At 53.2% G+C, this 20646-nt stretch overlaps 1 protein-coding gene across 1 annotated transcript; it reads right to left on the bottom strand.

The window, feature by feature from the left end:
* Positions 1–202: 202 nt before the first annotated feature.
* ADCY10 (adenylate cyclase 10) lies at positions 203–20160 on the bottom strand. Its single transcript, XM_030512734.1, has 24 exons — positions 19935–20160; positions 19535–19639; positions 18363–18401; positions 14933–15138; positions 14406–14499; positions 14008–14093; positions 13254–13442; positions 13019–13140; positions 12315–12391; positions 11836–12025; positions 10874–10926; positions 9440–9593; positions 8554–8746; positions 7937–8023; positions 7233–7513; positions 6423–6559; positions 5757–5882; positions 4557–4808; positions 3671–3913; positions 3276–3336; positions 2560–2758; positions 2079–2186; positions 1742–1920; positions 203–380 (listed from the first exon to the last, which is right to left on the bottom strand). The coding sequence occupies exons 1-24, from the start codon at positions 20158–20160 to the stop codon at positions 203–205; spliced, it is 3585 nt and encodes a 1194-aa protein (XP_030368594.1).
* Between the last annotated feature and the right edge of the window lie 486 nt (positions 20161–20646).

Raw genomic sequence — 20646 nt, 5'->3', positions numbered from 1 at the left:
CACATAATCCTGCAGGGTCTCTCTAACGCAGGCAATTGTCAGCTGCAGGCTAAAAAATATTTGCATGTGAAGGCACACATTAATATTTAATCACTTGCATGTATTGCTTCTTATGGTACTACAAATATTTGGAGAACATCATCTTTCTCCAAATGTAAGATAGATGGTGGTAATGAACTATATGGTCATTTCCAAGCCAGTATCATAGCTCCTGCAGGCTGCCTGATTGATAGACATCCACTGCCCTGTCTGTGGTGGCCTTCATGCATGCTGCCAGGCGGGAGAGCCTCCATCCAACAGAAGTGCCCTCCAGGCTGAAGAGGTGCTCCAGTAAGGAAAGGCAGCAGCTCTGCCGCAGCAGCCAGGCGACCTTCTTCCTCCTGCCACGCAAGAGAATCTGCTAGGCCCAGAGGCTCTAGCTGTACAGGCTAGAGCCTATGGGCTGAGTCGGAGAGGGCCAAGGGGGGAAAACGGGTGCCAGACAAGACCATTACACCTTCTTGGAGGAAAGGGAGCTGATGGAGGGTGAGCTGCCGGAGGGGAAAGGGGAAAACAACAAGTACCATCGCGGGAAGCTGGCCACTCGAGAGGGTGTTGGCATGACAGTACCAGGGGGGGCAAGCAAAGCCGGGAACCAGCAGGAAAAGGGGTATCATCCTCTGAGCCTCCTCATTACCCCTGGTATCAATACAGGCTGGGGGATGAGGGGATTGAGAGTGCCCCTGAGGAGAAGGATTTGGGGGTACTGGTGGCTGAAAGATTGGGTATGACCCAGCAGTATGCACTTGCAGCCCAGAAGGCCAATTGAATCTTGGGCTGCATTCAAATGAGTGTGGCCAGCAGGTCAAAGGAGGCCCTCTGCTCTGCTCTGGTGAGCCTCCGCCTGCAGTCCTGAGTCCAGCTCTGGAGTCCTCAGCACAGGAAAGACATGGACCTGTTGGAGAGAGTCCAGAGAAGGGCCACAAAAATGATCAGAGGTATGGAGCACCTCTCCTATGAGGAAAGGCTGAGAGAGCTGGAGTTGTTCAGCCTGGACAAGACTGGGGAGACCTTACTGAAGCCTTTCAGTTCTAAAAAGGGGCCTATAAGAAAGATGGGGAAAGACTTCTTAGTAGGGCCTGTTGCAACACTATGAGGGGTGATGGTTTTAAACTACAGGAGGGAGATTCAGGCTGGATGTGAGGAAAAAAATTATTTACAATGAGGGTGGTAAAACACTGGCACAGGTTGCCCAGAGAGGTGGTAGACACACCATCCCTGGAGACATTCAAGGCCAGGCTGGATGTGGTTCTGGGCAACCTGATGTAGATGAAGACGTCACTGCTCATTGCAAGGGGGTTAGACTAGATGACCTTTGAAGGTCCGTTCCAACCCAAACCATTCTATGACTCTACAATTCTCACACCTCTCTTCCTCTTACTGCTCTTTCCCCATGTTCTGGTCCTGCCTCCAGCCCCCACCCCTCTTCAGTACAGCTCTCTGTTCCCAGCCAGCGCCAATCCGCTGCCACAGACAACTCATGCCAGCAGATGCATCCCTGGCTGCAAGCTGCTTTGTATCCTAAGGCATGCTTTGTTCCCAGGGCTGCACAGGGAGAGAGTGAGTGGTGAACTCCGCCATTCCCTGTTCTACCCGTACACTGCTCTGTGTGGCCTCAAGCCTCGTCAGGTCTGGCCCCAGATGCTTGAGACCAGGTAGGAAATGACTCTTTCTCCCCTGGGTTCTTGGTCCTGTTTCTTACTGGGCCTCCTGTGGAAGGGAGGATGCTCTTCTGGCAACATAAGTGGCACGCTGCAACTTTTCCACCTGAGACCTGACAAAGACTCCAGTGCAGGTCTGGGGAAATGGCCTTCCAAGCAGGCTCAAAGCCTTGCTGATCATTTTCTTTGCCAGCTCCATGCGTCCCACACAACAGCAGACCTGCACAGAAAAAGAGAAACATCCCGATGTGGACTAGTTGCCCAAGAGACTGCCAGTATCTGTCAGCATCTGGAGATGCTAGAGCTCTCCTATCCACTGCATCTGGGGAAGGCATCTAGCTCCATCACTCAGGAGATCCCTCCAGACCTCTCCTTTACCTCCCCTTTGAGGCTGAAGAAGGTGGCATCTTCAAAGCGGGATATCACATTCGCTTTATTCTTTAGAGAGTTCCTTAGGATCTCCGCTTCACTCAACTTCCTGAGGGCCTTTGTGCAAGCACACAGAGAGCAGGTGAGATGATTAGTGCAGAGCCCATGGCCACGCTTGTCATCCCCCATTGCCTCTGTCATCTGTCATAAGAGGGCCTGTTTCTCCCCCTGGTGATGCCCACACAAACACAGTCATGTTAGCTCAGAGCACAGGCACCACTGATCCTTCAGACCTCCTCCCTGATAATGCCCCTCATGCTAAGGGCACAGCGCCCTGTGTCTCTTCCCACACAAGAGGCAAACCAGAGGAAAAAGTCAGGCTCAGAGCTCAACATCTCTCTTCCAAGGCCCTGCAAAGGCATGTCCTAGTGCAACGCAAAGTTGTCCGGCCCAGAGCCTGGCAGGACGCACTGCAAGCAGGGCAACTCACCATGTAGCAGTTGCAGACATGCAGGTAGGCAGCTGCAGTCTCCAGAAGGTAGTAAAAGGCTTTGGCCGCATTGCCCAGTGTCATGTAGTGGTGAACCAAAGGCACAAGCACTGACTCCACGATGCCTTTGCAGTCACACAAGCATGCACTGTTGTCCTCCCTGTCAGTCTTGCTGGGCAGCTCAGTTGTCTGTTTGTTCCTTGCCAGAAACTGCCTTGCCACATTACTCAGAGGACAGTGCCCATGTGAAGAAGAAAGCAAAGAATACACGGGTGTCACCTGGAGTGGTCTTCCTTCCCACAGAGACAACATCAAAAGCCCTTTGTGCAAAGCAGAGCACGAGGCCACAGGCAGGTATGACTCATACAGGTCCTTCGGGAGCAGGGAGGAAGGGAGAAGCTGGACTTTCTGTCACCTCCCACAGGCAAACCACCCCAGCCCCTGTGGCAGCTTTTTCCCCTGTAGATTTTGCAGTGCTACTCTGTAGGAACTGGAAAGCAAGGGCTGCTTCAGTGCAGCATTACTTTCACACCAAGCCACAGGCTTCCTTAAGCGCTCTCATCTCCACAGCCATCTCCTCTCAGCTCCCACCCCACAGAAATCTTCTTCCCTAAGCTAAAGTCACAACTGGCAGCCAAAAGCCAGCGTTTCCTTTGTCTTCTCTGGACACCCTGAACTCACTGGCTTCAAAAAGAATCATAACCTTGTCTGCTCACCCAAAATTCTCTTCCACAAAAGCTTTCTGCTGCTGCTGCTCCTCCTGAGTATCTGTAATATCTGAAAGAAAACAGGGGGTTAGACACCTCCTCGCGTGTATCCCAGGATAAGAGTTGCTCTCCCTCTCCCAGTAGGCCTGCAAGGATCCTTGCCAGGGTGCTAACATACTGAGGAAAGTCTGCAGTGGTCGTCCTCACCTGCTGGGCTCCTTCCTAGCAGATCTACTCCCACCCGACCCCCAGCACCCATTCCTGGGCTCCTGGAGGGCCCAGGTTAGAAAGCGTGGTGCACAGCATGCCTGCAGTGGTGTAGATCCTCTCCCTCTTCAGCTGTTCTCCAGCCAGCACCAAGGCCCTCCAGGTGTGTGAGTCATTCGCATCATCAAGGTCCTCACAGCTCCTTTTGTCCTGGGTGCTGGCGACAGCGAAGCGGTGGAAGACAATAAAGTCCCCTTGGCCACATCTCTGGCATTTGTGTGCATGCCGCTCCAGGAAGGCAGCACACTTGCAGTGCAGGGTGACCCGCTGTTTTTGGACCCACAGCTCGTAGGCAGCCTCCCGCAGCAGCGGCTTATGGAACATCAGCACACCAAATTGACACCCCGCACTCTGCTTGCTTGGGACGGAGGTCTCCACACCTGCAAGGCAAAGGGCCTTTGCATGAGCCCAAGCTGGGGCCAGATGGGGAGTCAAAGTCATGCCTCAGTGCTCATCCTTGATAGCGAAGCAGCACTGTTGCATGCCAAGCCCTGCAGCATGGGGCAAAAGGGCTGGTGCTAGCACAGGCCTGGGGATGCAGTCCTCAGCTGCACTGGTCCAGGCAGGAGCTGGGGATGTTACTGCCAGCTGAAGCAAGCCCCAGCCAGCACTTTCTCCCCACTCTTGGCAAGACAGTCCCCAGCCTCCTGAGCAGGAACCCTGTGCCACAGGGAAATCAAAGCCCAATAAAAGCCTGCTGAAGGCCCTGGGGCATTCTGGAGGGCATCTTCGATCTGGATGCTGCAGGTGGCTGGGAGAGGATGTCAGGGGTTCCACATGTCCTCCCATGCCTGCGCTAGAAGCAGCGCTTGGAGGCAGGGGAGCAGAGGCATTTGGAACAGCTAGTGGGAACTTCCCTACAGCACAAAGTTAGTGTGCTTTCAGATTGACTTATAAGAGCTTTGACCAACCCATCCCCATCAGCCATGCCGGCCCTTGCAGGGTGGGAATCACACCATGCCCTTAGCAGTCCATCCAGGACACATCTGGGAGCTCCTTGTCCACCCCACTGCTACCACTTACCAATCTCTGCCTGCGGAGAGGTGGCTGGCTCCTTGCTAGGATCTTGGACATCTGGCTCCTCAGTGCTGTCTATCCACTTGAGGATGTTGTCACTCACTAAGCTGTCCAACAAGATAGTCATCTTGTGCCTGATGCCAGTGGGAAGAATGTATGACAGCAGCTGGGTGGTGAACACCAGCCCGATGATGGCTGCAAACTTCAAAACAGTCTGCTCCAGTGACTTGATCTCGTCCAGCTGAGCCAGCACAATCTCTGTCAAAGAGAAGCCACACATCTCAATCTTGCCTCTTCCCCATGCTGAGGTTGGAGGCACTGCAAAGTTTTGACACATGAAGCAGGGTAGGCTTTGTCCCTAGACTGGGCACTTCTGGGCAATCGCAACCCAGGGTAGGTGTCTGCTCAATGGCTCTGCTCCTGCTGGGTTTGCAGGCCACAAGGCCTGGGAAAAAGCAAGACACTCAAACACACACTCCCCCATGAGGAGAAGGGCAGGATTCAGCAGGTACATGCATCCCACGATATGCCCTACCAAATCTGTAGTAGGTTTTTGCCAGCAGTGCAAGCAGGGACCAGAGAACTTTCCCCACCTCAGGGGTGAACTCCGAGCTCCACAGAATGGTTGTCTCAACTCGGCCAGACCTCACTATTCCTTTCTTTGAGTTTTCTTGTTGGGTTTCTTTGGACAAAACAACTTAATAGCAGGAATGCCTTGGCATGATGCTTCTTCAAGGTTCATACAAATGGCTACTGCTAGACAGGAGGGACACTTGACACTCATTGACAGTTCCCCTGGCTACAGAGGAATTTCCATGAAAATCCGCAGGAAAAACCAAACCAAACCAAACACCACAACAAAACAAAAATGTGGATTTTTTTTTTAATTATTATTACATGCCAAGTCAAATTTTTGTCCCAGCAAAAGATTTATTTCTGTGAGAAAAGGGAGTCATTTTAGTCTTGCACCAACAATCTTTTCTCTCCTACCTGCTGCTGGAAAGCGACCAGCAGGCTCAAGCTGCTCCACACACAGGAAGGGAAAACGGCTGCCCACAACCCCAGGACTGTTCCTGGTTGGAGCAGACCCACCTTCCCAGGACAGCCCCCAACCTGAGAGGGTGACTGTGCACAGAGTGATGCCCAGCCTCTCTCCAGCCCCTGCAGCACAGCCACGAGCCAGTAGAGCGGCGGTCGGCCCCTCACCTTTCAAGTTACTGGGCAGCACGGTGCTGTCCAAGTTCACGCCTGGCCTTATGATGCAGATCATGGCCGCAGACCCTGTGCTGGACCTTGAGCTTGTTGTGAGGAATGACTCCTGGACCGCAAAAGCTAGGTGGAGCAAGAGAGCAGGAATGAGGCAATTCGCAAAGTGACCTGCAGCCTGCAAGTGTTTCCAAGCTCACCTGAAATAGGACAAGACCCCTCACACGGCCCAGTGCAGGTGCACTGATCTGCCTGCACTGAACATGCTCTCTAAGCAGAGCAAAACAGTTTTCATTGCAAGTTTCCCGGGCCTGGCCTCACCTCAAGCTGGGGTTTGTTGTCAATTAAGAACAAACCAAGGTTTTTTTGGCCAAGGTAAATTCTGTGCTCATAAGAATGCTTCAGGAACACACGTGGTCCAGAACCATTTCCCCTGCAGTTTAGCCCCAAGAACTGAGGCCCCTCCAAGCCACCACAACTTGTGAGCCACTGCTTTGGCTGTCCTGACAAGTAGACACACAGAAGCCCACGCCTCTGCAATGCCAAGTTCTGCATGATCTGCTGCAAGATCTCTCTCTGCCCTGATCCATGGCACAACAATGGGGCAAGTTTGTGCTGCAGGGAGTGCAACACAGCAGCTGACTAGTCAGCGGCATAGGTTCTTACTGTTCAGGTTCTCCCAGTTGTCCTCTGCTTCTTCATACCAGCTCTTGGTGCAGAACAAAAGCATGTTGTTGCAAAGAAGGAAGTGCACCAGCTCCTCACAATAATATGGGATCCCCAAGCTTCTTTGGAGCAGGAACCTGGGCAGGAGTAGATCCAGCAGTGACCAGCACAAGAAAAGCAGAATCATGGAATCATAGGATCATAGGATCATAGAATGGGTTGGGTTGGAAAGAACCTTAGGATCATCTAGTTTCAACCCCCTGCCATGGGCAGGGACATCTCACACTAAACCATGTTGCCCAAGGGTCTGTCCAACCTGCCCTTGAACACTGCCAGGGATGGAGCATTTACGACGTCTTTGGACAACCTGTTCCAGCGCCTCACCACCCTAAGAGGAAAAACAGTTGAGGTGGGCAGCAAGCCACTCAGACATAGCAGGGGAGCCAGCATCTTTGTCACAGCTACACCTCGCTTCTGAAAAGGAGGTCCTCCTGCTGGCTTGGGTTTTTGGTCCCCCCTGAACCTCCAGCCTTTGCTGAAGGCCATGGGAAAAGACCTGCAGACAGTGCCCAAACCACAGAGCTGTAAGCCCTGCCTTTCCTCTCCTCGAGAGCCCAGGTGCTCTCTGGCAGCAGGGCAGACCTCTGCCCCAAGGAATCTGCCACACAGCCTGGCCACTTAGACCAAGGCCTTTTCACACCCCAGACATGCTTGGGCTTGGGAGTCTTCCTCCCTTCCTCCCTGTGAAACAGCAAACAATTGGCAGCTCCCACGCTTGGTGTCCAGGGAGCTCCTCTGCCTCCAACTTACCTCACTAAAGCCCTGGGGATGCTGACCACTCCAAGGTCCTGGCAGAGCTTCTGCACCACAGCTGAAGGTTTCAGCTTCTCTAGATGAAAGTAGGTGATTTTATGGGACATCAGGTTGTCTGCTGTGGTTTTGTGAAAGCTGTCGGTTCTTGCAAAGCCTGGACATAAGCTCATGACCATGAAGAAGGAGATGTTCCAGAGCAGGGGCCCCATGATACTCCAGGAGGCAGGGTCAATGAAATGGGCGTTGTCGATGATAAATATGGCATTTCTATCAATGGTCTGGGAAAAACAGGTTGTTCTGAGGTGAATCCAGTGGATTCTCAAGTGTCTTACAGGGGAGGAGATAGCCTCTGCCTCTTGAGAGGATGCTCTCTCAAGTCTCTCCCCAACCAACTCTCTGCTTGGAAGCTTCCCAACTCCTAATTTCTGAGACTTTCAGGTCACACTTAACATCATCTGCCCTGCAGAAGGAGGGAGATTGGGCAAGGGAATGCAGAATTGTCTCTCCTCCAGGGAATACTTTAAGGGAGGAAAGTTACAAGGGTGTTTGTAGGGCTCTGGAGAGAACATGGCAGGTTCTCCAGCCCTAGAGGGCAATGACCCAGGTCCTCCCACCCACTCACACTGCTGTGGCACAGAGCCCAGAGTCGGGAGGGTTGTTTTCCTCCTCTGACGTAGGAGGAGGAAAGGAGAAATGCTCACCTTCTCTAGCATTTTTGCCCAAGTTGAGTGCAATTCCTCTTTTCTTTGCATTTCATGCATTTGGCGAACCTTGTCTGAAATGGGAAACTAGCCGGAAAAGCAGAGTCAGGGAGAAACATGGCTCCAGGGCTCGCCACACCTACCCACCAAGCAAGATGGCAGAGTGAACCTCCTCTGCTTGCCCCAGCACCTTCCCTCTCCCCAGCATGAGTGCGAGAGGCCACAGTGCGGACTTCAACTACAGCCTAAAGCAGAGGCTCTGGCAGAGCTGGGGCTTGGGGGTGCGCTGAAGAGCTGGTTCTCTGGCTGTGGGAATCTTGGGCTGGCTGGAGCAGACCACTCACACAGCAATAACCTCAGCACAAGGTCAGGCCCAGCCTCTCTCCAGTGCTGTTTCCAGGGTGATGAACAAGGCACCAGGCACTGACAGATGCAGCGTGGCACATTAACTCACCACATACAGGCAGCCCCCAGGGCCAGGAATGCGAAACGTGCTGTGACCCCTGCGATTCCCACCCCTGAGCTAAGACACTCAAGCAGCCTTAGAAGACTGCTGAAGACCCAGAAGGGCTCAGGAGAAAGCCTTCTCCAGGGTCAGAGAGGCCTCTCGCTCTTACCTTGACAAGGAAAATGTCATTCAGGAGGCAATAGTTGCTCTCTTCAATTATCCCTTGGAGATTTGTCTGTAGCACATGCTCCCTGGCACTGCACGATTTGCACTCCTGGAGGCCTAGTCCCCTGGCCATCAGAATACGCATGGCAGAGAAGGACTGCCTCACATTGACCTCTAACAGTTCCATGCCAAATACCCTGCCATGCAAAAGCAAAAAGGACTGAGATCCCCAACAGCCCAAGCCTTCTAAGAGAAAAGGGCTGGATTTGCCTTTAGGGGGAACTCTTCAGCCTTCCACCTCAAAGTGCTACCCAGAGTGTCACTCCTCGAACGAGAAAGGGCACAGAGAGGCAGTTGCTGCCAAGCCACTGGGAGAACCAGGTGCAGACCCCATCTGATCTCTGCAGCTCTGGCCCATGTCTCCCTACCTCTCTACTGCAGAGGGATTTGCAGGGCTAAGAGGTGAGCATGGAGCAAGTGAGGAGTTTGCCTTTGGGCTCCAGACCTTAGCAGTCTGCCTCCCAGGCCACAGGAAGGCTTTTCTGGCGCAGTATTCCTTCTGGGAAACAGGTAGGGGGCAAGCAAGGCTTCTGAGACAGGCCACCGTGCTATCTATTGAACCTGGAATCCAATGAAAAGCACTGAGTTTGGGCTTTTTCCTTCTATTTGTGAAGGAGAAAAACCACAGCTCAAGAAGCCACCTCCAACACCCCAAAGAGACAGGGGCAGGAGCAGAGCACACAGGAGATAACTAAGGAATGTCTCCATGAGACTTTTCCAGGAGGCTTCAGTCCAAGGCCCAGGTGCACTGGCCAAGGGGCTGGAGTGTTCCATGGCTGTCAGGGGTGGGAAGAGGCAGTGTCCCAAAGCTACAGGGCAAAACCCTGTACCTGCAGCCAGCTGACCGGCCTAACTGGGCCAAGTGATTAAGTAATCGGCTCTTCCCAGAACCCCTCGTGCCCTCGAATGCCAGCATTTGTCTTTGTCCAAAACGGTTACAGGCTTCCAAGCAGTTGACAAAGAGGTCAATCTCCTTCTTCCGACCTGTGAAGACAAGTAAGAAAAAGAGCTGCTGGGGTGTGCTAGAAAGCAAAGAGCTATCCCTTTTGCTGGCACCCTCCCCCACAGCTTCCCTCCTCACCACCACATCTGCCAGCCTACGACACCTCTGCTGCCTTCCAATCCGCTTGTCCCAGCTTTCACACCTCTGCCTTCCTCAGAGTGGTAGCAGACCACCCTATCCCACAGAGATTCAGACAGCCCCATGCAACTCCCCTCCGGGATCCAGCACAAGGCTGGAAGGGTGATTTGAGTTGCTGCAGGCAGCTGTGTCCCAAACAGACATAGAGCATCTTCTCCTCACTGTACAACTAGCCACAGAGCACATCAGTGTTGATGGCAAAACCATGTTTTAGTTCTTCCTGAAGAGGGCTTGCACAGCATCGAGGCCTTTTCCATTTCTCATGCCACTGTGCCAGCAAGCAGGCTGGGGGTGCACAAGAAGTTGGGAGGGGGTGCATCTGCAACAGCAGACCCCAACTGGCCTATTCCATAGTGTATGATGCTGTGCTCAGCACGAAAAGCTGGGGAAAAGGAGCAGGAAGCGGGCATATTAGCACTTCCAGCGTTTGTCTTCCCAAGTCCTCGATACATGTGTTGAAGCCCTGCTTTCCTGGAAATGGCTGGACACCTGCCTGATGCCAGGAACCAGTGGAAGAATGCGTGACTTTGCCTGTCATGCATGCACAGCATCTGCTTTATCTACTAAGCTGTCTGTATCCGGTGTGCTCACTTTTACCCTTCCAATTCTCTTCCCCATCCCACTGTGGGGAGTGAGCAGCTCTGTGGGGCTGACTTGCTCACCGGGGTTAACCCATGATAGGGCCCAAAACATCCGGCAAGACACTGAGTGGTTAAAGGCATCCGTGTCGCCTGACTTTTCCATGTCTACGCCCAGATGCTGCCAAGAAAGGACCTTTGAGGAGCACAAGGGGGAGAACCCACCACCAAAACTCTCCATCAGTCTGGCAGAAGGAAATCTCTTTTCTGATCCCAAAGAAAAGGACCAGTTTAGCCCCCAGAATGTGAACAGCTCCATAGTTGAAAGGAACCTTCATACCAGGTCTGGAACATGGCCGGGAGCACCAAGCGCCTCATCCTGCTTTCCAGCCCAAAGATGTCAGCTAAGTAGGCACTGAGACAGCCAGCACTTCCTTAGGGTCTCTGCAGGCAACACTATCCCCAGCAAAAGCTTTTCCCTTCCCTATACAAGTTACTGAGGGGAAGAAACTGGAGTTCAGAAGAGCAAGGCATTCTTCACGTACCCAGCAAGGAGGTATTCTCTGGCATTTTCATGGCAAGAGCCATGCCAAATATGCTAGAAGCAGGGGAAAAAGAAAATACAAGTCAATTAGCTGGTGAGAAGCCATGGGATATCGAGAAGCAGTCTGGCATGGAGGGGCTGGATGTGCTCCTCAGGTACCTGCTTTTCTTTCGAGCAGCGTGTTATCCCCTGCATACTCCCCACACCAAAGTTCAAGCTGGCATGCTGGGACAGCTTTAAGCATAAAGAACCCCAACAGCCACAGCAGGACAGGAGAACATATTGAGAATCCATCAACAGGGGCCAAACCCAGAAACATGTGAAAGAAGCCAGGGTGTGCTGCTGGCTAGCAGATATCTTTACTGTGTTGGACAAGAAAAACCAAGTGTCTTGGAAACCAGGACTTGTGTCACCTAATGGGCTGGGATTCCAAGCACCTGGCACCTTTGGCTTAAGTCTTCCTGTAGTTTCAGAGACTAACATTCAAAACACCATCCAAAAAAAAGGTCGAATCCCGGCCCAGAGGAAGAGCCCAGATTTCAGAAGGAAGACATGAGGAAGAGGGTCCCGATGGTCCACCTTTATCCATGGGAACCAGACTGGCCCAAAGCTTCCCACTCGAGATAGCTGGGACAAAACCCTCTTGGGTCAGCATTACCAGGGTATGTGGTAGACCAAGCACAGCACGGAAAGCACAGTTGAAAGCCATTTGAACAGAGCCTGAAAGCCAGGTTGTGCCTACCAAAACAAAACCTTCTCCATCCCTGTAGTTTCACTCCCACTGCTGAAGAGGAGACAGCAGGGCGGACAGGCAAAAAGCCTCCCACACCACAGCTGCTGACCATCTCATCCACAACGAATGGAGAGCAGCTTGTGCTCTCTCTGCAGAACTCCCGTATGCTGGCCAAGGCTGCACCCTTGATGCCACCATCCCCTCATCCAGCCTTCTCAGAGGACACTCACCTCTTCATGGTGATGCCCACATATTGATAGACAGTGATAGGATGTTCGAAGCCTTTCATCTTTCTCTCCGGCAGCAACTTGAAGTAGTAAGGGGGCAGCCCAGAGCTGGCATAGGTCGTGGTATCACAGGTCACCAGGCCAGAGTAGCTCACCATCATCCGGGCTGCCAAGTTCACCTTCTGGCCAATGACTGCCAGAGATGGAGAAAGAGAAAGAGCACATGGTGATGTACCTGTGTCACCAGCTCCACAGTGCCCTTCCAGGCCAACAGCTGCCTTATGTCCGACACCCACAGCCCCACAGTGGGTTAAGCAGATCCCAGGGGAACAATCAGCCATGGAGCCCAGTCTCCACCCCAGGCCAGGACTGGTGCCGCCTGGGCCATTCCTGGCTGGCCGCTGGGCAAGCCCTCTCCCAGCCTGTCTCGCTCTTTCCAACGGCCCATGCCAGTTTCCTAGACTGCAGACATATGCTTGTACCTGTGTACTCGTGCCTCAGAGGGTGGCCAATGAGGCCGCAGTACGCCATCCCAGTGGTAACGGACACAGACACTTTCCTGGCACACAGGGAAACAGTTCGGCTTCAGCAGCGCTCCAGGCGCAGTCCTGCCCGCCCAGCTTCATCCCTTCCTGCATCTCCACTCGGCACTAGCCTGGGCCACTGGCCATCCTGCCCTGCCAGCATGGGGTTTGGGGATACGGAAAGCTCAGGGGTGTAGGGGACCCAGGTGGCAAGGACAAGGAACAGGGCTTGGAGCACAGCAGGAACTTTTGGACACTTCTCCTGAGACCACATTCCCTGAGCTGTGACCTGTGACCAGCCGGAAAAGAGGGAGGGAAGAAGGTGCCACAATGTCACCGCCTGTGGTGACAGCAACGTGAGATCAAGTGTCTGGGCCTCATCCGTGTTCAAAGACCAGTCACCCAGAAGGGACTGCTTCTGGCACCAAGGAGCCTCTCGCCTTCACTAGGGCTCATTCCAGCACAGTGGCTAGGAGGACATGCTTGGAGACATTTTGCCTGGCTGCCCGGGGATAAGCCCATGGGTTGCCTGCCACTTCTCAGGGCACTGTTTCCTTCCTGGCAATGAAGGGAGGACAAGGAAGGGTAAGATAGAAGCAACTTTCTTGTGCCTCACGCTGGCCCAGGCAGCACATACTCCCTCAGCCCCATCACACACTCACCCTATTTTCGCAATGATCTTGGAACACGAGTTGAAGATCTGAATTGCACTCTGCAAAGCGTGAATGCTCTCGTGCAGCAGCTTTACTCCAGGGAGTCCAAACACACAGAGGAATGTGCAGCCCTGCCAAGGACAGATGCAGCACATCTTGCCACGATGCCTAAGAAGAAATCTTCCCCTCTTGCTCACTGTCCACCCTCTCGGGCTGGGGGGAGATGATTCTGCCCCACACTCACTTTGTCAAACAGGAGGACTTTGTTCACTTCGCCCTTGTGAGGATAGATGACTTCCTGTATCAGGCTGTTGACTTCGTTGAGGAGACTGCGGAAAGATACTACGCTTTTTGTATCAAAATCCAGGTGGAGGAAGAGGCTGGTGACTGGCCGTAGCTCACAGAGGAAGTCGTGCAGCACCCTGTCATCAAGCTGGAAGACAAGAGCATGACGGCTTCATGAGCCTGCTCTCCCGGGGGCTTCCTGCCCACACCAGGTATCAAGGGAGAGCTGATGTCCTGGCAATAGTAGGTACTAGGGGAGGAAGAGACAGATCCTCCTATCAGTGCAAATGGTCGGCACGCTGCCCAGCCTGCAGCAGGCAGATACCGAATCAGAACACATATGACAAAGGTGAGAAAGGTGCTCTGGTAACACCCCATCTTGGGACAGTTATGGACATGAGTGGCGACACTCAGCAAAGCTGTCGGGATTTCAGTGGAATCTCCCCTTCATCTTGCCATCATGTCCAGAGCACATGCAGAGCCATACCTACAGAAAAGAAAGTGAGACAGAAGTCTGCCTCCCACCACCCATCTCTCTGAGGACAACTCATACAGTGGTGCAGCATCGGTGCCCCTTGGCTCAGTTTCCCCACGTTGTCGTCTCAGGATGCATTTTCTTTGGTTTGTTTGTTCTCATGAAAATTCCATCTCTGAATGCACCACTTCTTCTGCCCTGCAAAAATGCAGCCCCAGCAGCAATGGCCCAGCCGTACCTTCCTGAGAGCAGATTTTGGTAGGTAACTAAGGATGTCCCCCACATCAGTATCAGAGTTCAGGAAAAGAGCAGGCCTGACAGCATCTGCGGAGAGGAAACACAGGTGGTTGCTGGGAGGATGGGACTACGAGCTGTTGGAAAGCAGGGCCTAGCACTGGCAACAGGGGAGAGTCTCCTGCGTTTGCTTGTGTTGCCACCTGCAGGTGCTCACGGCAGAGCTGTCCCCTGGAAGGAGATGGCAGCAGCAGCAACCACCCCAGCTGATGCACAAGAGGGCTAAAAGCATGAGTGTTAACTGAGAGGGGAAGAAGGGAGAGGTGGTTCATCTCTGGGCCCTGCAGCAGCCAGGCCCCATGTTTCCAGGCAAACCCAAAACAAGGTGAAGTTGGCACTCACATTCTTTTTCCATAATGTAGCGCTTCTTTTTCTGTAAGAGCTTGTCTAAAATATCTTGGCATTCCGACCGAGACATCTGATTCATGCCCGTAACCTGACGGTACACAGAAGGAAAGCACTGACACTGCCCTCTCCAGGAGTCCCAAGAGACAGATCCTGCCCTCCACTGTCACTGCCCAGAAAAGGGGAGAACAAGTCTCCTCGGCTGGACAGGACAGCAGTGCTTCCTCAGAAACACTGGAGCTGGGCAGGCACCTTCCAAGCATCCCCCAGCTGTCAATAGCTCCGTGATCCACAGAGGACACTGCTGGCGGGGCCAAAACTCTTCCAGTGCCTCCTGACCCCTCAAACCAAGCAAGCCCCGCCCACGGTGACTCCTAGCATGGAAGGACAAGAGCATCAGCTGCTCTCCATTTTCACAGCTACAACTCTCTTCATGTTCAGCTCTTCAGCCTTCTGACACCTCCCTCCTTCATGTCCAGGTCCAGGTCCTCAGAAAGGCTCTAGATGCTGCCCCATCCACCTACTTTCACAGCCGTTTTGCCTGCAATATGGCTGGTCCTGAGCCGGTGCTTCTCACAGAGCTTCCAGCAGCTGGCTGAGAGGACAATTTCACTTGCACTCGCAAGCTTTTGGGCCTCACAGACATCTTCCAGGGGCTTGCCAACTACACAGAAGTACTGCCGCCTCTCATCTCCAAAACTCACTTGGTGCATGTTCCCTGCAGAGATCCCTGGGGAGAGAGAGAAGGAGAAGCAGCACTGACCCACGGAATATTTTGAGCTCCACAGCCCCCAGTATCTCAGCTGTTCAGAAGCCAATCTGAACCCCAGTGGGGAGATGGTCATTATGGAGGGGGAGGGCATTCTCTCTCCTTCTTGAGGGGATACTGACACAGGTCTCTGAAATGGGCATCAAGAAATAGGCAAACCAAGTGGACAGTGACACTGTGTTGAGAGTGCTGGATGTCTTACCTGCCCCAGAAGCCCAGCAAACCAAGGCCCTGATCACCGCCTACTCCCTTTACATGCAGGCGGGTTGTAGCTGTCTGCTCAAGAAAAACTACAGCCTGCAAAAGACCTTCTCACATCCTTAAGCAATGCAGTTCCCCTTTGCTCTTTCTGAAAGGCATGGGGAAATCCAGCAGGGAAAAGGATGCAGAGCTGCCCCCACCTGAAAAATGGCATCCTGTAGGCATCTGGGTTAAAGCAGATGCTCAAAGACCTTAATACTCGACCTGACACGCGCTCTGCCTTTGAGATACATAGAATCATAAAATCATAAAATAGTCAGGGTTGGAAAGGACCTTAAGATCATCTAATTCCAATCCCCTGCCATGGGCAGGCACATCTCGCACTAAACCATGTCACCCAAGACTCCATCCAACCTGGCCTTGAACACTGCCAGCGATGGAGCATTCACAGCTTCCTTGGGCAACCCATTCCAGTGCCTCGCAATCCTCACAGTGAAGAACTTTTTCCTTATATCTAACCTGAACTTCCCCTGTTTAAGTTTGAAGCCATTACCCCTTGTCCTATCGCTACAGTCCCTAAGGAAGAGTCCCTCCTCAGCATCCTTGTAGGCCCCTTTCAGATACTGGAAGGCTGCTAGGAGGTCTCCACAGAGCTTCTCTTCTCCAGGCTGAACAGCCCCAACTTTCTCAGTCTGTCTTCAAACAGGAGGTGCTCCAGCCCCCTGATCATCCTTCTGGCCCTCCTCTGGACTTGCTCCATGTCCTTCTTATGTTGAGAAGACCAGAACTGCACACAGTACTCCAAGTGAGGTCTCACAAGAGCAGAGTGGAAGGGCAGGATCACCTCCTTCAGACATTCTGGTCACGCTTCTTTTGATGCAGCCCAGGATACGGTTGATTTCTGGGCTGCAAGCGCACACTGAAGCCGGCTCATGTTCAGTTTCTCATCAACCAACACCCCCAAGTCCTTCTCCGCAGGGCTGCTCCGAATCTCTTCTCCACCCAACCTGTAGCTGTGCCTGGGATTGCCCCGACCCAGGTGTAGGACCTTGCATTTGGCTTGGTTGAACTTCATGAGGTTGGCATTGGCCCACCTCACAAGCGTGTCAAGGTCCCTCTGGATGGCATGCCTTCCCTCCAGCATATCAACTGAACCACACAGCTTGGTGTCATCAGCAAACTTGCTGAGCGTGCATCAACATGTCGCCAACAAAGATGTTGAACAAGACAGGTCCCAACACCGATCCCTGAGGGACACCACTCGTTCCTGGTCTGCAAGTGGACATTGAGCTGTTTACCACAACTCTTTGCATGTGGCCATCCAGCCAGTTCTTTATCCGCTGAGTGATCCTTCCATCAAATTGATGTCTCTCTGATTTAGATACAAGGATGTCATGCGGGACAGTGTCAAATGCTCTGCACAAGTCCAGGTAGATGACATCAACTGCTTTGCCCCTATCCATCAGTTCCATAGCCCCATCATAGACGGCCACCAAATTGGTCAGGCAGGATTTCCCCTTAGTGAAGCCATGTTGGCTGTCACCAACCACCTCGTTGTTTTTCATGTGCCTTAGCATGCTTTTCAGGAGAATCTGCTCCAAGATTTTGCCAGGCACAGAGGTGAGACTGACTGGTCTGTAGTTCCCCGGGTCTTCTATTTCCTCCTGCTTGAAAATGGGGGTTATATTTCCCTTTTTCCAGTCATTGGGAACTTCATCTGACTGCCAGGATTTTTCAAATGTGATGGACAGTGGTTTAGCGACTTCATTTGCCAGCTCCTTCAGGACCCGCGGATGGATTTCATCAAGTCCCATGGACTTGTGCACATTCAGGTTCTTAAGATGATCTTGAATCTGATCCTCTCTTACAGTGGGCCTAAGGTCTTCATTCTCACAGTCCCTGCATCTGCCTTCCAAGACTTGTGCAGTGTGCTCAGAGCATTTGCCAGTGAAGAGTGAGGCAAAGAAGTCATTGAGAACCTCAGCCTAAATCCAGGGTAGCCAGTTCTCCCGATAGCTTCCGGAGAGGGCCCGCGTTGTCCCTAGTCTGTCTTTTTATTTGCTACATACCTATAGAAGCCTTTCCTGTTATCTTTCACATCTCTTGCCAGATTTAATTCTAACTGCGAATGCACGCAGACCCAGTGGTCCTGGTCTCCAAATACAGGTGGCCCCCTGAATGCTTACAGGAGATGCTTTCCTTTGGCACTAGACCCAGTAGGGATCCCCACATTCCCTGCCAGTGTGAAGCACCCTGTGGCATAGGAAAGTGCCACAGATCTGTTTCTGGCACAGTGCTTGTACCTATCTTCAGTCGGAATTTCTGACCCACATGCATGTCATGCCTCCGGTACTTCTTCTGGATCTGCCAGCTACAGTGCACTACAAGGCTGATAGTCTTGGCCATGTCACTGGGTCCTGTTCTCCATAGCAGCAGCACAGCATCCCCTGGGGAAAGCAAGGGAAGGTCAGGGCTCTGCTGAGACCTGACTCTCCCTGACCTATGCTCCATGGCAGAGACAGCAGAAACCAGCTGATGTGCTGAAAAAGATGGACTTGTGGGAGGGCGTAGGCCTGGAGGACCTCTGTACTCTCTGGGACTCCTCCTCTCACAGCCTGACAGCCTGAGCCATGCTGCCACCAGGGCCCCACTGTCCCTCACCACCACCCCAACACACACCTTTGGCTGCACCTTCTAGTAGGTCTCCTCCTCTCAGTGCTGCCTCTGCCCTCACCCCCAGCACAGAGCCCTACAAGCTGAGGCAGAGGGAAGGAAGCCACCACCCTTGCCAAAGCCAAACTGCAGGCCCAGGGTGGGAAGAGAAGCCTGGAGAAAGGACACTGCAAAGTGGTGTGAGTGTGGCCAGGAAGATGGCTCAAGGTGCTGCACAGACCCTCTGGAGAAGGACAGCAGAGCAAATGGCCGCTACAGTAGTCCCATGCTGCAGCTTCATAACCCTGGGCATCATCATCCTAAGTACGTACCAGCAAACTTCAAGACATCACCTCCGAGACTCAGCATGTCTGTGGACAGACAGAAAGAAAGGAAGAGTCATGTGGACACCTTCTTCCATAACCCACAGAGGAAGCTCCTGTGCCCAGAGCAGAGCACCCAGGCAATGGTGCACTATGCGGCACAGCTTAGGAAAGCACCACCCTGGTCTGTCTCCCAGGCTCCCAGTGGCTGCAGCCCTGGTACCTGCACAGAAAGCACAGAGGCAGGGCCTTGAGCTGCCACCTAATTTCAGAGTCGTGGAGGCTGGAAGGGACCTCTGGGGTCCATCTGGTCCAACCCTGCTCTCAAGCAGGGCTGTGCAGAGCCAGCTGCCCAGGATGCTGGCTAGATGGCTTTGGAAGAGCCAAAGGAGGGAGATTTCACGAGCTCCCTGGGCAACCAGTCAGTCACCTCTCACAGTCAAAACGTGTTTCCCAGCTTACAGAGGAAAGCTCATGTGTTTCAATGCATGCCCATGCCATGGCCTCTGGTCCTGAAACTGGGCACCACTGGAAAGAGCCTGGCTCTGTCCAATTTGCTCCTTCCCTTAAAGTTTTAGACACATTACTATAAGGTTCCCCTGGAGCCTTCTCTTCCCTAGGCTAAACAGGCACAGCTCTCTCAGCCTTTCCTCATAGGAGAGATGCTCTAGACCCTTCATCCTCTTTGAGGACTCTCTTGCTTTTCTTTACAAATGCTGCAAAAGGGGTGTCCAGAGTGTGCTCATGGTCAGCTTGGAAGGGTCAAGACATCTCCTGTGAAAATGGGCTTGGGAGGGTCTCTGTCTCTCTCTCTCTCTCTTTCACACACATCCACACACATGTCAGTGCCAGCATCCCCAGGTCACTTGTGTGTTGGCACTTGCTTGGTGCTCTCAGCCTGCTCTGGGCCCTCAGGCACCACGGAGCTGCGTGTTCACATCAGAAGCACAGAGGTGGCTGCTGAGAAAGCAGGTGCCTCCTTGCAGACAGTGGGGAGCAGAAAGGACCTGAACTGGTCCTGACTTGCCAGGAGAGCCTGACTGCTGTCACTGTTCCTCCAAGCCACAGAAAGCCCCAGCCCTTCCAAGGAGGCAGGACTAGGCTGCCCAGGATGTCAGCCTCTCCCCTCCATAAGCAGCCCTATGGCCTGCTGCCAGGCAGTCCCATAGCATGGCTCTTACCCTCCAAAATGTCACACAGGTAGTGATTGAGGGCTTCCACCAACTCATCAGTACCTCCCTCTGAACCACTCTTCCGGATACAGTTCTCTGTCAAAGAAGTGAAATCTGTAACAGAGACACCCAGAAATCAGGAAATGCCCTGGGAACCAGAGAACCTGGCAGCCAGTTCCACGTTGCCCAGCCCGGGGGCCTCTAGGTCAGACCTTCCCATGCCCCAACTCAGTATGGGTTGCAGCAGTGGTTGACCACCCATGATAGCCCATCCTCTTTGGGAACCCCAACAGAAGACCTCAGCACTCACTATGGCCACTCGCTATTAGGGGCAGGGGCAGGGCTCCAAAGGGCATGGTGAGTCCCAAAATGGCTCACATCCATGGTTGCTCCTCCCTGCTCACCCCACCTGAAATATCCGCAAAGAGCAGCACTCCGTGGACTGCCTGGAAGCTGGTTCCGAGGTATTCGCTAGAAATAAGGCTGGGGAGAAAAGCTGTTGCTTTGTCCAGCTCTGAGCTGTAATGTTTCCTCTCCCAGGCAGAAGGCATCATCTGCACCCTGTGACGTCTGCGGTACATCAGGACCATCTGCTGTGCCCAGCTGGGAGAAGAAACATGACCCCATCGCGCCATGTCAGTTGCATAGTGAGCCCAGGGCCTGCATGTGTGACAAATGTCTCTTTGCCCACGAGGCAGACACAGTCACTGGCAGTGGCCTCCTCAGTAGGTCATCGCTTCCCGTCAGCTCTCCGCATGCATCACAATGGGCTGACAGTGACATTGTGCATGGGTCATCACCTTCAGAACTGCTGACCCATGTTTGAGGCTTCCTCCTTGACACTGGGCCACTGGCTGGAGGTGGCCAGCATCACCCCATTGCTTGGGGACAGCGTCCAAGGGAGGCTTGCACAGACCTGCTGCAGTGCCTTGCACACACAGCTGTTTGTGAGCACTGCTCCTTCCCCAACAGCAGACAGCTCGTCACCGTTTTCCCAGAAGTCTTGCCCCCTTCTTGCTCCTGTGCTTCCTTGCTGTTGCAGCAAAGGGAAGGGACGGTGCTCTCTGTTCTGGAAACAGGAGGGGGAGAAGGACTGGGGACCCTTGCTGGGCCGTATCTGA

The sequence above is a fragment of the Strigops habroptila genome, chromosome Z, assembly GCF_004027225.2.
Source record: "Strigops habroptila isolate Jane chromosome Z, bStrHab1.2.pri, whole genome shotgun sequence".
NCBI lineage: Eukaryota > Metazoa > Chordata > Aves > Psittaciformes > Psittacidae > Strigops > Strigops habroptila.
This window is presented reverse-complemented; position numbering and strand designations above follow the sequence as displayed.